The following is a 14,845-nucleotide window of genomic DNA, read 5'->3' on the forward strand; positions in this document are numbered from 1 at the left end:
CTTCGTCTAGCTCAAACCATAGAATTCAAAAGATGAAGTACTGCCAATGCTTTTCTTGTCCATTTAAAGTCCTTTGTAGTGATGTTTCCAGCCAGGCTGTACAAATCAAGATTTCTCAATGCATTTAACAATTAAATTGGTGCTCGTCTTGAAACTTGACAAGATTATGCCCTGGAATTCTATTGCCAATTGTTTGTAGGTTTGTTTTTGTTTGAGATATAATAATCAGTTAATTAAAATGGCACGCTAAAACTTTCCCACATTTGGCCTTTATTTTTAAAAGGATATTTGTAAAGTCCACATTTTCACCGCTATCTATTTTGTTATTTGATCTATAAGATTTAATCTATAAGATGACAGCGAGTTTCACTTGGTAGCGAACCAGATCTGCTTGTTCTGGTGGTTTAATCAAATATTAAGGATTCCCACCAGTGAGGAATGTTAGGGTGGTGATGGTAGGGAAATAAAGTCAAAATTACAAAGTCCGCTATCATTCGGCATTTTATACAGTTGATTAAAAAATAAATTGATGTTACTGAGAATTAATGAGACACTAAACCAAGGCTGCATCTGCCCTCTCTCAAATGGATCTAAATGATCTCATGACATTGTGTTGAAGAAGAGCAAGTGAGTTCTCCCTAGTGTCCTGGCCAATATTTATTCCTCAACTACCATCACTAAAGTCAAACTATCGAGTCATCATCTCATTGCTGCTCTTGGGATCTTGCTGTGCACAAATTTGCTGCCGCATTTCCTACATGACATCAGTGACTACACTTAATGCAATACTAAAAAACATTTTATTGGCTGTAAAGTACTTTAGGGGTGACCTGAGGCCATGGAAGGTACTGTATGAAAGCGAGTCTGTCTGTCATACGAACTAGGAGCAGGAGTAGGCCATTCGGCCCCTCAAGCCTGCTCCACCATTCAACAAGATCATGGCTGATCTGATTGTGGCCTCAACTTCACATTCCCACCGCCCCCAATAACCTTTGACTGCTTTATTAGTCAAGAATCTACCTACCTCTGCCTTAAAAAATATTCATTGATCCAGCCTCCACTGCTTTCTGGGGAAGAGAGTTTCAAAGATTCATGACCCTCTGTGAGAAAAACTATCTCCTCATCTCAGGCCCCTTACTTTAAGACTATATCCCCTAGTTCTAGTCTTTCCTGTCATGTTTTTATAATGATATAAGCACCAATCACCTGTAAGCGATTGATGAGCATGTTGTGCGTTCATTTATTTAGACAAGGCACACGGGAACATTTATACAAAGGTAGAGAACTTGAAGACATCATCAGCAAGACTGTGCATGCTGTGTTCTGCTCACAAACCAAAGTGAAACTGAGATTGGATCACATGACACACTTCCCTTCTAGTGAAAGCATGCTGCTATCCCTTAAAGGTACATTACAACATCTCCCACAAGAGGAAACATCCTTTCAGCATCCACCCTGTTAAGTCTCCTCAGGATGTGATATGTCTCAATAAGATCATCTCCCAGCCTTCTAAACTCCATTGGATGGAGGCCTAGCCTGTTCAACCTTTCCTCATAGGATACCCACCCAACCCATCCTAGGCATCAGTCAAATGAACATTCTTCTGAACTGCTTCTAATGCACTTATATCCTTTCTTCAATAAGGAGACCAAAACTGTATACAGATATGGTCTCACAATCACCCCGTATGACTGTAGCAAGACATCCCTACTTTTATATTCCATTTCCCTTGCAATAAATGGCAACATTTCAGTTGCCAAATCACTTGCTGTACTTGCATACCAATTTTTTGTGATTCATGTAGCAGGACACCCAGATCTCTCTGTACCTCAGAGCTCTGCAATTTCTGTCCATTTAGATAATATGTTGCATTTCTATTCCTCCTGCCAAAGTGGACAAGTTCACATTTTCCTACACTATGCTCCATCTGCCAAATTTTTGCCCATTCACCTAACCTGTCTATATCCCTTTGGAAGTTCCTTATGTCCTCTTTACAACTTACTTTCCTACCTAATTTTGTGTCATCAGCAAGTTTAACAACCATACATTCAATTCCGTCACCCAAGTCATTGATATAAATCATAAAAAGCTGAGGCCCCAGCATTGATCCCTGTGGTACTCCACTCGTCACATCTTGCCAACCCGAAAATGACCTATTTATGCTGACTCTCTGTTTGCAGTTAGCTAACCAATCCTCTATCCATGCTACTATGTTACCACCTACACCATGAGGTGTTATTTTGCATAGTAACCTTTGTTATGACACCTTGTCAAATATCTTCTGGAAATCTAAGTACAACACATCCACAGGTTCCCCTTTATCCATGCTTCTTATTACTTCCGCAAAAAACTCCAATAAATTAGTCATAAATGATTTCCCTTTCACAAAACTATGTTGACTCTGCCTGATTGCATTGAGATTTTCTAAGTGCCCTGCTATAACCTGCTTAATAATAAATTCTAGCATTTTTGTGATGCCAGATGTTAAGCTAACTGGCCTGTAGTTTCCTGCTTTCTGTCTCCCTCCTTTCTTGCCACCGATCAGGTCCACGCCGCCATTTTACATGGGCTGGCACCCGGAAGCTCTGTGCACTCCCTGTGCGGGCAGAAGGGTAGGGGGTCCCTGAGTCGGGAGTGCACTCTTCCGCGCATGTGCTCGAAAGAGCGCAGAAATCTCTCTGAGGCAAAGAAGTGCCTCAGGCAGATAAGTCTTAAGTTTGAAAACTTTTAATAAAGAAAAAAAAATTTAAGACATGTTCCCTCATGTGACAGTGTCACGTGAGCTGGGACGTGCCAATGAACTTTAATGACAAAATGTATTTAATGTATAAACCCTTCATGAAACCGCATCCCGCCCGTGGATGAGGTTCCATGAAAAATACAAAGGCCGTCTGGGCTCTTCGCCTGCTCCCCCCTGACTAACCTTAAGGTTGAACGGGCTGCTTTCTCAATAGGGTTAATTAGTTAATTAATGGCCTTGCCAGCTGAACTGAAAATCTATATGACGTGCGGTGACACCGGGACACACGCCTGACATCACCCTCGCGTCATTTTACATCTCGGTGAGCAGGCCCCATCCCCGCTCGCTGAGCTGAAAATTCTCCCCATTATTTTTCAATCTGATGGCACCTTTCCAGAATCAAGGGAATTTAGGAAAATTAAAGCCAATGCATCTATTATCTCAGCAGCCACTTCTTTTAAGACCCCGGGACCATCAGGACCTGGGGACTTGTCAACTCTTAGTTCTAATAATGTTCTCAGTCTCCTTTCCCTGGTGATTGTAATTGTTTTAAGCTCCTCCCTCCATTTCACCTCCTAATTCACACTCATTTCTGGGATGTTATTTGTATCTCCTACAGCGAATACCGATGCAAAATATCTGTTCAATTCGACCACCATTTCTAATTTCCCATTATTAACTCCCCATCCTCATTCCCTAGAGGACTAACAGTCACTTTATTTACTCTTTTCCTTTTCAAATACCTGTAGAAACTCTTACTATCTGTTTTTATATTTCTAGCTAACTTTTTCTCATACTCTAATTCCTCCTTCCTTGTTAATCCTTGAGTCATTCTTCTTTATTTTCTGTCCAATATTCTATCCTTCCTCCCATCTTTGTTGAATATCCTTTTTCTTTGATTCGATCCTAACTTCCTTAGCTCACCACGGGTAGTGGGCCGTCTGTCTGTTGTCTGTCTGTCTGTCCTTCGACTCTCTGCCTGTGTTTGTCTGTTTGTCATTCCCTGCTGTCCTTTTCATTTTTGTACATAGTCCTACGTGTGAACATACGAAATAGGAGCAGGAAAAGGCTATACGTTCCCTTGAGCCAGCTCTCGCATTCAGTAAGATAACGGCTGATCCCAACTCAACTTTCCTGTCTGTTCTTCATAATCCTTGACTCCCCTATAGTTCAAAAATCGGTCTCAATCAGACTTGAATATATTCTACGACCCAGCCTCCATAGCTCCCTGGGGCAGAGAATTCCTCTGAGGGAAGAAATTCCTCCCCATCTCTGTCTTAAATAGGCGACCCCTTATTCGGAAACCCACCACCTCCCCCACACCCACCAATTTTAGATCCCCCAAAGTGGAGAACCTCCTCCAAGCATCCGCTGCATCAACCCCCCTCAGAATCATATTTGTTTCAATAAGATCACCTCTCATTCTTCTAAACTCCAGTGGGTACAGGCCCAACCTACTCAACCATTCCTCATAAGAAAGCCCCTTCATCCCAGGAATCAGCCGAAGGATCCTATACTGCCTCGAATGCAAGGAGACCAAAGCAGAATGCAGTAATCTAGGTGTGATCTCACCAAAGCCCTGGACCGTTGTAGCAAGATTTTGCTACTTTCAGACTCCATCTCCTTTATTTCAATAAAGGCCAATATTCCATTTGCCTTAATGACTCGCTGCAGCTGCAGCCTAACAATTTGTGATTCATGTACCAGGACACCCAGACCCCTCCCTACTGCAGTCTTCTGCTGGCTCCCTCCATTTCAATCTTATTCTGCATTTCTATTTGTTCCTGCCAAATTGGATAACCTCACACTGTCCCACATTCCTGCTTTTGCAAGCTTCTTGCAAATGATCCAAATACTTTAAAACAGCAGCTGACAGCATTGCTCTTTCTTCAACCAGTAATGTTGACTCAGCCCCAGATATAAACTATGTTGGTCTAAACCAGTTATCCAATAGAAATTGCAAACCAGCTACAGGATTGACAATGGCTAAAGTGTATTAATGCATATGGACTCGCTTTTGTAGAAAACGCTTCACACATAATACGGGTAAACATACTCCACGTGTGTACTTAATGAAGAACATCTACCACTATCGTTCTCAGACAGCACCTTCCAAACCCACGACCATGACCATTTAGAAGGAAAAGGGCAGCAGATAGATGGGAACATCACCACCTGGAAGTTCCCCTCCAAGTCCCTCACCATCCTGACTTGGAAATATATCGGCCGTTCCTTCACTGTCACTGGGTCAAAATCCTGGAACTCCCTCCCTAACAGCACTGTGGGTGTACCTACACCACATGGACTGCAGCGGTTCAAGAAGGCAGCTCACCACCACCTTTTTCAAGGGAAACTAGGGATGGGTAATAAATGCTGGGCCAGCCAGCGATACTCACATCCCATGAATGAATAAAGAAATGTTCGGTAACCGGGGGAGTAAAGCGCTCAGGATGAAGACACACGTACTCACTGCTTTCCTTACCCTTTCAATAGCAAACCCTGCAAAAAGGTTACATGTACACATTGAGATTACGTGACCAATGACTCAGCCTATTACTCATTAATTGATTTACTGATCAGAAATATAATTAACTAAACCTGGATCCCCAGTTGACCACCTGTGGCTAGTGGCTGGTCTATTAGATCAAGCACTGCCCTGGTCAAATTGTATATTCCTGTTCCTTATACTTCCAGCCTTAACACAAGATGCTCCACAGATTATGCAATTTTATCTCTCCATTGCAAATGGATTTCAGCCAATTCTGACAGTTTGCTGAATGAAAGATATTGGATGGATTGCTACTTCAAGAGACTGGAATCCAATTTCTTAACTGTGTTAAATTGTTATCTTCTTTGATTCCACAGGAATGGTTGACTAAGTTTGGGTACCTACCTCCTCCAGATCCTGTTACTGGACAACTTCAAACCCAAGAAGCATTAACAAAGGCCATTAAAGCCATGCAGAAATTTGGGGGCCTTGAAATTAGTGGAGTAATAGGTATGTGCTATTATTTTCAAAGCCAAAGTGGTGTTTCAAATAATCATTTTTTAACTTACATTTTTCAATCAGTAATTTTGACTCAGTCCAACAGCGCACAGAATGAGCAGTGTTGTTCCAGATCAAAGCCACCCAATAGGAATCTCTGAATAGTCACAATGTGACAAAGGTGACACAGTTTTAGTTAGAGTAATTTTAAAATGCCGCACACCCAGTACAGATAAATGTACTCCACCTGGGGGTATTTTCTCCACAAACATCTTCCATATTCAGTAACCAACAAAGTAAAACACTGCTAACAACCAAAATAAAGTCTTCCTTTCCTCTCACTAACAAAAGCGCAAATAGTCATTTCGTAGTACAGAACTTGAGTTTTGCTGAAAAAAGAGACATGCTGTCAAAGCTTTTTGTCTTGTACTCATCAGGACAGATTTGCAAGAATACCAAATCTCAAAGGGAACAACAATTTATACTGATGGGAAGAAGGTGCTGATTAGTTGGCAAGTGGATTCTGCTTGGTAGAATCATTGCTTTGGAGAATGCATCAAGGAACAGTTAACTGCCAAGCTGTTTTCTTAAAATTCAAGCCAGGCAAGTCGACCCTGATTGGTTAAGGCTTTGCCATGGGGAATGTCTGTCTCCCAAGCTTTTGTTTAATTGAGAAAGGTTAGATAGTCAGTGGCTAATATTTAAGGAACAAATGTATGCATTGCAAAAGCTATACATTCCTTTCTGCCACAAAAACACAACTGGAAAAGTGGCCCAACCATGGGCTAACAAAAGAAATTAAGGATAGTATTAGATCCAAAGAGGAATTATATAAAGTTGCTGGAAAAAGTAGCAAGCCTGAGGATTGGGAGCAGTTTAGAATTCAGCAAAGAAGGACCAAAAGATTGATTAAGAGGGCAAAAATAGAGAATGAGAGTAAACTTGCAAAGAATACAAAAGCGGACTGTAAAAGCTTCTATTAGTGTGTAGAAAGAGAAAGATTAGTGAAGATAAATGTAGGTCCCTTACAATCCAAAATGGAAGAATTTATAATAGAGAACAAGGAATTGCAGAAATAATGGAACAGATTGGGTCTTTTTCTTCAAAAAAGAGACTTCAAGGTGACCTGATAGAGGTCTTTAAGTTGATGAGTTCATTGGAGATGTGGAGAAATGTTTCCAATTGTGGGAGTATCAAAAACTAAGGACATTTAGGGCGTTAAGAAGAAATTTCTTAACTCAGAGAATGGCTAGAACAGTGCTCCCCAAATGTCTCCCCACTGTGACCCCACTTTAATGCTTGAAAACTGGTGTAACCTAGAGTGAAAGCAGGAGGGGTAGGGGAAACGTAGGTTGTTGAGTGGGGTTAGGGGAATTATTGAGGTCAGGGGTGGGGGCAGTTGTTGAGTGGAGGCCAATGATTCTGTCCACGCCATTTTAATTACTCTGATGAGGCCTTGGATCTAAGAATTGTGCACCGTGTAATGGAGCCTCGGTGCCGATCCCGGGACTGTCCCATCAGAGTCTCTGCTCAACAGTGGCCATTGCTCCTTCAGAGCTCATGACCCCAAGCGATCATCTCGCGACCCCCATTGAGAAACCCCCTAGGTTAGAATGTTGAATTCCTTACCACAGGGAGTGGTTGAACAAAAAAAGCTAAGAAGCTTTCAGAAGGAAACTAGATGAGTACATGAGAGAAAAGGGGATAGAAAGATATGCTGAAAAGCTGAGATCAGTCAGTTGGAGTGGGAGGAAGACGTGGGTGGAGCATAAACACCATCCAGGACGAGTTGGGTCAAATGGCCTGTTACTGTGGTGTTTATTCTAAGCACCTATCTTGTGAAGTTGGGAGTCATCACTTTATTGCTGCATAGAATCCAATAGTTAAACATTTTAAAACTCAGACTCTGGGCAGAATTTAGCCCTTGGCTGGCAGGTGGGCAGCTGACCCCCCACCGCCGAAATGGGGCCCGCCGCCATTTTGAGTGGGCGGGCCAATTAAGGCCCCGCCCAGCGGCCTGCCTGACAGGAAGCAAGCGCTATCCACTTCCTGTGCAGGGGCAGGGAGGGAAACCCCAACTGTCAAAGTGCACACTGCTCCCTGAAGCAAAGTCCTGTCTCAGGGAAAGTGCTGACAGGTAAGAAAAGTCAAAATGTCACACAAGATGGGACATGTTAATAAAAAAGGACATAAACTTTATTGGACTTTTAAAAAACGGACATGAAGCCTCATCCCGCCGGTGGTTGGGGTTTGATGTATTATCTGGAACCCGCTGGATCTCCTGGTCTGGCAGCCAGCCTTCAGGTTGGACGGGCAGGTCTTTCAATGAGCTCAATGATCCTGTCAGTGGCCTCAATTGGCCGGCGGGCGGACAGCTGATTTCGCTGAGCCCCCGCCTTCCTAAAAATTTAACGGGAGCGGGATGACCTCGGGGGTTACTCCCTACGTCACCCCGCGTCATTTTCCCCTCAGCGAGTGGGCCCCACCCCCAAATCACAGACAGGAAAATCCTGGTCTCTGTCGCACATCTGTATTCACAGTATTTTAAATGGTTCTTAGTCCCTTCTCTAGACAGACCCTCAATGTTTACCCAGTTTACAATACTCTATTGCAAAATTTATGACAGCCTTCCTATTGGGAGATGTTTTCCATCACTATGTACATGTCTAATTATTGCTACACTTCTGTACACTTCAATAAAAATCTTGTGTTTTATGTTTCACAAACAAGGGGCAGAATGGTCGCAGATTTGCAATAAGTGGCGGGAATAATGGACGGGAAAAAAATCATTTTACCCGCTGGCCACAATGGGGGGTTTTTCAAGCCGTATTGTCCCATTCCCGCCTCATTAATTATGCAGTCACAGGAAAGACGCTGTCTCGCTGATGGGCGGCCTCTGATTTTCCCACCACACCGTTATCTCACCGTTTCCTCACACTGGGCACCGTGTCTAAACTGCAGCCGCCCGCACACTCTTTAATGTTGCAGCCCAGGAAGGCACTGGAGAAAACACAGGCCCAAAAGCCAAGAATAGTGCAGCCCCCCCACCCCCCAATTCAGTGACACATCCCTGGGACGTTTTATGAATACTATGAAGGCTCACTGCTATGTCCTCTACCCCCGCTCTGACCGCAGGAGGCCCATCAGTCTCACCCACTCCAGCTTGGGAGGTGTGGAGAGGTGGTCAGTGTCGATGCTGCACAGAAGAGGTCAGCTATCCAATGCAGAAAGAGGATGAATGATCTCATTCGTGCCACCAGAATAGACCATCCATCTCATCGCTCTAAACTCACACACTCACAAGCCCATCACACATTCACTGGCATCTCAAGGGACATCACCACTCACTCTCACACACACACCCTCACATCTCCATCTGGCCTCATCTCCTCTGGAGGCTGCCTCCTCAGCCCTCACCATCTTGAGGCCACTTACACAGATCAACATGTGCCCCCAACACACACCCTGGGATACCCCCCTTCCCCACTACAGCCCTCGCCCTGCAGCCTCTTCCCTGGCCTGAGGCCACTTGTTCCCCTTCCCCAAGTAAGCCCGAGCCCTGCAGCCATTGAAAAGCCCACCCACCCCCACCGGCCTTCCGGCTGGTCTGGTGGGTAGAGACCTGCCCGTGAGCCCCCCTAACAGTGATGTGGTGCTGCCTGTGAAGCCTGGAGCTGATGACAGTGAGGGCTGCCCGAAGCGAGGTAGGCAAACACACCTCGGAGTCCCGAGTGAAGCGCAGCTCGCCAGGTACACGACGCTTGTGTTCAGTTGTGAAACATATCGGTGTGATTGCACGCTGACATGCCCACATCATCCAGCATGGCTGGGGGGGAGGGGATGAATCCGGCGAGCAGGGCTTATAATGAGCTGCTAAAGTATTGAAATTAGGTTCCTGACTTGCAGCAGCAGAAAACACTGTCCGGCATTGACGGGTGGAGCAAACAACACAAACTGATTTCACGATGGCGTAAAACCAATTTTTGGCCTTCTTGCCGTATTGTTTCCCCACCCCCCGACCCTCCTCCCCACCCACCCCCCCCCACACCCCATCCCCCGCCCCCATCCCAAACACCGACCCTCCTCCCCACCCACCCCCCACCCCACCCCCACCCACCACCATAATAACACCCGATCCGAACAGGGCCGGAAAATTCCGGCCAGCACATCCTGCTCTGATTTTGCTACCGACTCTTTCCATTCCCTTTTCCCCTTCCTTCCTGCATCTCTTTATTCCCGTTACCATACCCCCTTCCTCTCCTCCCTCCCCTTCTCCCCCATTCATTTTTCGCCTCCTTCTCTGTATGGAACCTGGCAGCACAGAAGGAGACCATTCAGCCCATCATGCCCGTGTCACCATTCTTCTTGCTTCCCATTAGTGGAATTATCACGGGAGAAGCAGTGGTTGAAACCTTTAGTGAAGGGACTTTAGTGCAACGAGAGTTCACTCACCCTGTTCATTTATTTTGTTCCTGTGTGAAATAGCAATTGGCTTGTTTGAATTGTAGACCGAGCCACATTGATGCTAATGAAGACACCTCGTTGCTCACTGCCTGATATCGCTGAGCCAGAAATAAGCAGGAGGAAAAGATCTGTCCGACTTGGAACTAAATGGAATAAGAGAAATATATCCTGGAGGTAATCATCAATCATTTCATTCCATCCTCATATTTGAGATTATTAATGGACAGTTGTGAAAAGATGAAAGCTACTTCAGTTAATCTGATGCAAAATTTATTGGCAATAGCACTTTAGGAACAAGGCTACTCGCTTGGAGGAACGTAATATATTTAAGTGCTTTAAGTAATTTCACTCTTTCTTATTACAAATGACGCTTGTCCAGTTACTTGCTTTGTTTTACTTCCACTGCTCATACCACTTAATCAGATCTCTTTCTCCTGCTAAGTCATTTGGAAGTGACAATTTAAAATGCTCTGTCCAGAGGTGGGTGCTCGCAGGTTGTGGAATTTTTTTGTCCAGATCCCCGCGTTGCCCAGATTCAGTTGTGCCCACCTGGAGGTGGTCAGTCTTTTCCCATTAGGATTCAGAGGGATGATAAGGAGCGAGTCCCTGCAAGCAAGGAGCAAAAGCACTTCTTGCCAGCAGACTCACGGGGGTCTGTGCAACCACAAAACTATGGGAATGGGAGCTTGTGCAGGAACCTTAAAGGAAGGAAGGTGAATACATAAAAGTGTGTAGGGGTAGAATGTAAAATGTGTTAACATTAACATGGTCAACATTGCATCATGTCAGCCTTGGCTCAATGGATTGCACACTGGCCTCTGAATCATGAGGTTGTATGTCCTACTCCAGAGACTTGAGCCACATAATCCAGTCTGACATACCAGAGCAGCACTGTGGGAGTGCTGCACTGTTGGAGGCGCTGCCTTCTGGATGAGATGTTAAACAGAGGCCCTGGTCTTCCCTTTCAGTTGGATGTAAGAGTTCCTCTGATAATTATTTGAAGAAGAGCAGGAGAGTTTTCTCTGGTCAAAGCAAAATACTGTGGATGCTGGAAATCTGAAAGAGAAAACAGATAAATGCTGGAAAAGCTCAGCAGGTCTGACAGTATCTGTGGAGAGAGAAACAGAGTTAACGTTTCAAGTCCATTTGAAGAGTCATACTGACTCGAAATGTTAACTCTGTTTCTCTCTACAGATGCTGTCAGACCTGCTGAGCTTTTCCAGCATTTCCTGTTTTTCTTGGAGTTTTCCCTGGTGTCTTGGTCAATATTTGTCATTCAGTCAGCATCATGAAAACACTTTATGATCATATTGTGATTTGTGGGAGCTTGCTATGCACAAATTGGCTGCTATGTTTCCTATATTATAACAGCAACTACGATTGAGAAATACTTCATCAGCTGTAAAGTGTTTAGGGACACCCTGGGGTTGTGAAAGGTGCTATTAAAATGTAAATCTTTCTTTATCATATATATATGTCTTCTTGACAACAACAACTTGTATTTCTATAGCACCTTTAAAATAATCACCAAACAAAGTTTGACACTGAGCCACATAAGGAGATATTAGGATAGGTGACCAAAACCTTGGTCAAAGAGGTAGGTTTTAAGGATTGCTTTAAAGGAGGGAAGAGATGTTTAGAGAGGGAACACCAAAGTTTAGACCCCCGCTGTTGAAGGCATAGCCGCCAGTGGTGGACCGTTGGAAATCGGGGGATTCTGAAGCAGCGTGAATTAGAGGAACGCAGAGATCTGAGGGTTCTACGGCAAGAGAGAGGCTGCAGTGATCTACACTGCGTGGAATAACAATTACAGAAACTATTTTAACAGCCCAATGCCACTCAAATTTTAGCTGCCATTGACATGTCCTTTAGTTTTATTTGATTGTTGGTGGAATACAGGAATTTTCACAATCCCCAGAAGCAAGGAGATCATTATTGTATATTGGAGACTGGGATGCTGGTGCCTGTATCGTGTAATGTTATTGTTTGATACACTGCTTATCACCCTGAACAGTGAGTTGCATCAATCTTCACTACAATAAATGTTGATAAATGACTGCTTTATTAACAAGCAAGGAACTGTCCTTTAGTCAGCTCCGGTTTTTTTACTGATTAAACTTCCAGCGGTGATATCAGGTACTGACGCCTTTTAGTGAATGTCAGGATGTTGGAGCTAGCTGGCAGCTGAATCTTCTTCGTAAGGGATGAGAAAAGACAATCAAATTTTCACTTTGGCCTGGATTTTGAACCAAATTTATAGGAAAAGGTAGAGGCCATTCAACCCCTCATGCCTGTTGACCACCATTCAACGAGAACATGCCTGATCTGTAACTCAGATCCATTTACCCACCTTTATTCCATATCCCTCAATATCCTTACCCAATAAAAATCTATCCATCAATCAAATACAGTTGACATCCAAGATTAACAGGCTTTTGAGGGTGTGTGCTTCAAATTTCCACTCTCCCCCTTTTGTAAAGATGTGTTTCCTGACATCCTCCCTGAATGCACTGGCTCTAATTTTAAGGTTATGCCCCCTTGACCTGGACTCCCCCGCCAGAGGAAATAGTTTCGATGATTTAATTAAATGGATTTTCCTCTATCTACCCAATCGAGGAATATCCTCCTCTTGTTCTACTTTATTTTATGAAGCAGCTCAGTTAATGAAAGTATGAAGAAAAATATTTCTGGCTCTGCCTTTTTGGTCCTGACTCGTAATGGATGATGTGTCCTGGAGGGCTGGGAACTCGGTACTTTACACAACCTTCATGCAATTGATGATTGACACAAGTGCCAGAAGGTAATATGAGGAAAATGTTCTTACACAGTCAATGGTTAGAATCAGGAATGTACTACCTGAGAGTGTTGGGGAGGCAGATTCAATTCTGCCCTTTCAAAGGGGAATTGGAAAAGCACCTAAAAGGAAAAAAAAAAAGTGTTGCAGAACATAGATAAAGGATGGGGGAATGGCAATAGGTGATTTGATAGCTGGCACAGATATGACAGGCTGAATGTCCTTCTCCTGTGCCATAACTGTTTTATGATTTTATGCATCTGTTCCCCGGCAGACTACTGAATCACAGCATCACAGCTAAACACAATCTGTCCTCACCCAATGCCCAGACATGTGCCTCGCTTCATTCATTTTCACTGGCAAATAGGAGTGATAATTGTCCCCAGCTCCACAGACCACAGCGTCAAGATGAATCACAAAACCTCAGCTATTGCCCTGATTGAGATTGACTAGTTCTTCACCAGCAAGGGATAAGACCCAGCCCTTCCTATCCCAGATGGTGCCTTTATCCGTTGAGAATTGTACAGCAAGAATGGAGGCCTTTCAGCCCATCATGTGTGTGCCAGCTCTTTGAAAGAATTATCCAATTAGTCCCTTTCCCCTGTTCTTTCCCTGTAGCGCTGCAAATTTTTCCTTTTAGGAACATAGGAACAGGAGAAGGCCATTCAGCCCATCGAGCCTGCTCTGCCACTCAATATGATCATGGCTGATGGAACACTTCAATGGCTTTTACTCACATTATCCCCATAACCCTTTATGTTATTGTTAATCAGAAATCTATCAATCTCTACCTTAAACATACTCACTGACTGAACTTCCTCAGCCCCCTGGGGTAGAGAATTCCAAAGATTCATAACCCTCTGAGTAAAGAAATTTCTCCTCATGTCGGTCCTAAGTGGCTTCCCCCTTATTTTGAAATTGTGTCCCCTGGTTCTAGACTCCCCAACCAGGAGAAACATCTTACCTGCACCTATCCTGTCTATTCCTTTAAGTATTTTGTAGATTTCAATGAGATCACCTCTCATTCTTTGAAACTTTAGCGAACACAGACCCAGTTTCCCCAATCTCTCTTCATAGGACAGTCCCAGGAACAAGTCTGGTGAACCTTCACTGCACTCCTTCTATGGCAATAATATCCTTTCTGAGGTAAGGGGACCAAAGTATTTATCCAGATCCATTTTGAAAGCTACTATTGAATCTGCTTCCACCGCACTTATGTGTAGTGCATTCCAGTTCACGGTAACTCACGGCATCAAAAATATCCTCCTCATCCCTAGAGGAGACTCATAGGGACTCGAAACGTTAATTCTGTTTCTCTCTCCACAGATGCTGTCAGACCAGCTGAGGTTATCTAGCATTTTCTGTTTTTATTTCAGATTTCCAGCAGCCACAGTATTTTGCTTTTATCTCCTCATCCCCGCCCCCTCTGGTTCTTTTGCCAAATGCCTTCAATCTGTGTCCCTCTGGTTACTGACCCTCCTACCACTGGAAACAGTTTCTCCTTATTTACTCTATCAAAACCCACCCACAGTTCTGAACACGTCTGTTAAATCTCCCCTTAACCAACTACTGCTGTAAGAACAATGCCAGCTTCTCCAGTCTCTCCACATCACCGAAGACCTAATTTGGGATAAATCTCCCCTCACCCTGCCCATGGCCCTTTGCGAAGCAAAAGCAGAAACAGAAATACCTGGAAAAACTCAGCAGGTCTGGCAGCATTGGCGGAGAAGAAAAGAGTTGAAGTTTCAAGTCCTCATGACCCTTCAACAGCTCTCCTCCGCCGATGCTGCCAGACCTGCTGAGTTTTTCCAGGTATTTCTGTTTCTGTTTTTGTTTTGGATTTCTAGCATCCGCAGTTTTT

General features: G+C 44.0%; 1 protein-coding gene across 1 annotated transcript in view; it reads left to right on the top strand.

Moving 5' to 3' along the window:
• Window positions 1–14,845, top strand: part of mmp17a (matrix metallopeptidase 17a) — a 102,738-nt gene that overhangs the window by 50,387 nt on the left and 37,506 nt on the right. The window contains exons 2-3 of the mRNA XM_041202324.1: window positions 5,606–5,738; window positions 10,235–10,364. Coding sequence (XP_041058258.1) covers window positions 5,606–5,738; window positions 10,235–10,364 — 263 coding nt within the window. The remainder of the gene's footprint in view (window positions 1–5,605; window positions 5,739–10,234; window positions 10,365–14,845) is intronic.

Source organism: Carcharodon carcharias, chromosome 13 (genome assembly GCF_017639515.1).
Source record: "Carcharodon carcharias isolate sCarCar2 chromosome 13, sCarCar2.pri, whole genome shotgun sequence".
NCBI lineage: Eukaryota > Metazoa > Chordata > Chondrichthyes > Lamniformes > Lamnidae > Carcharodon > Carcharodon carcharias.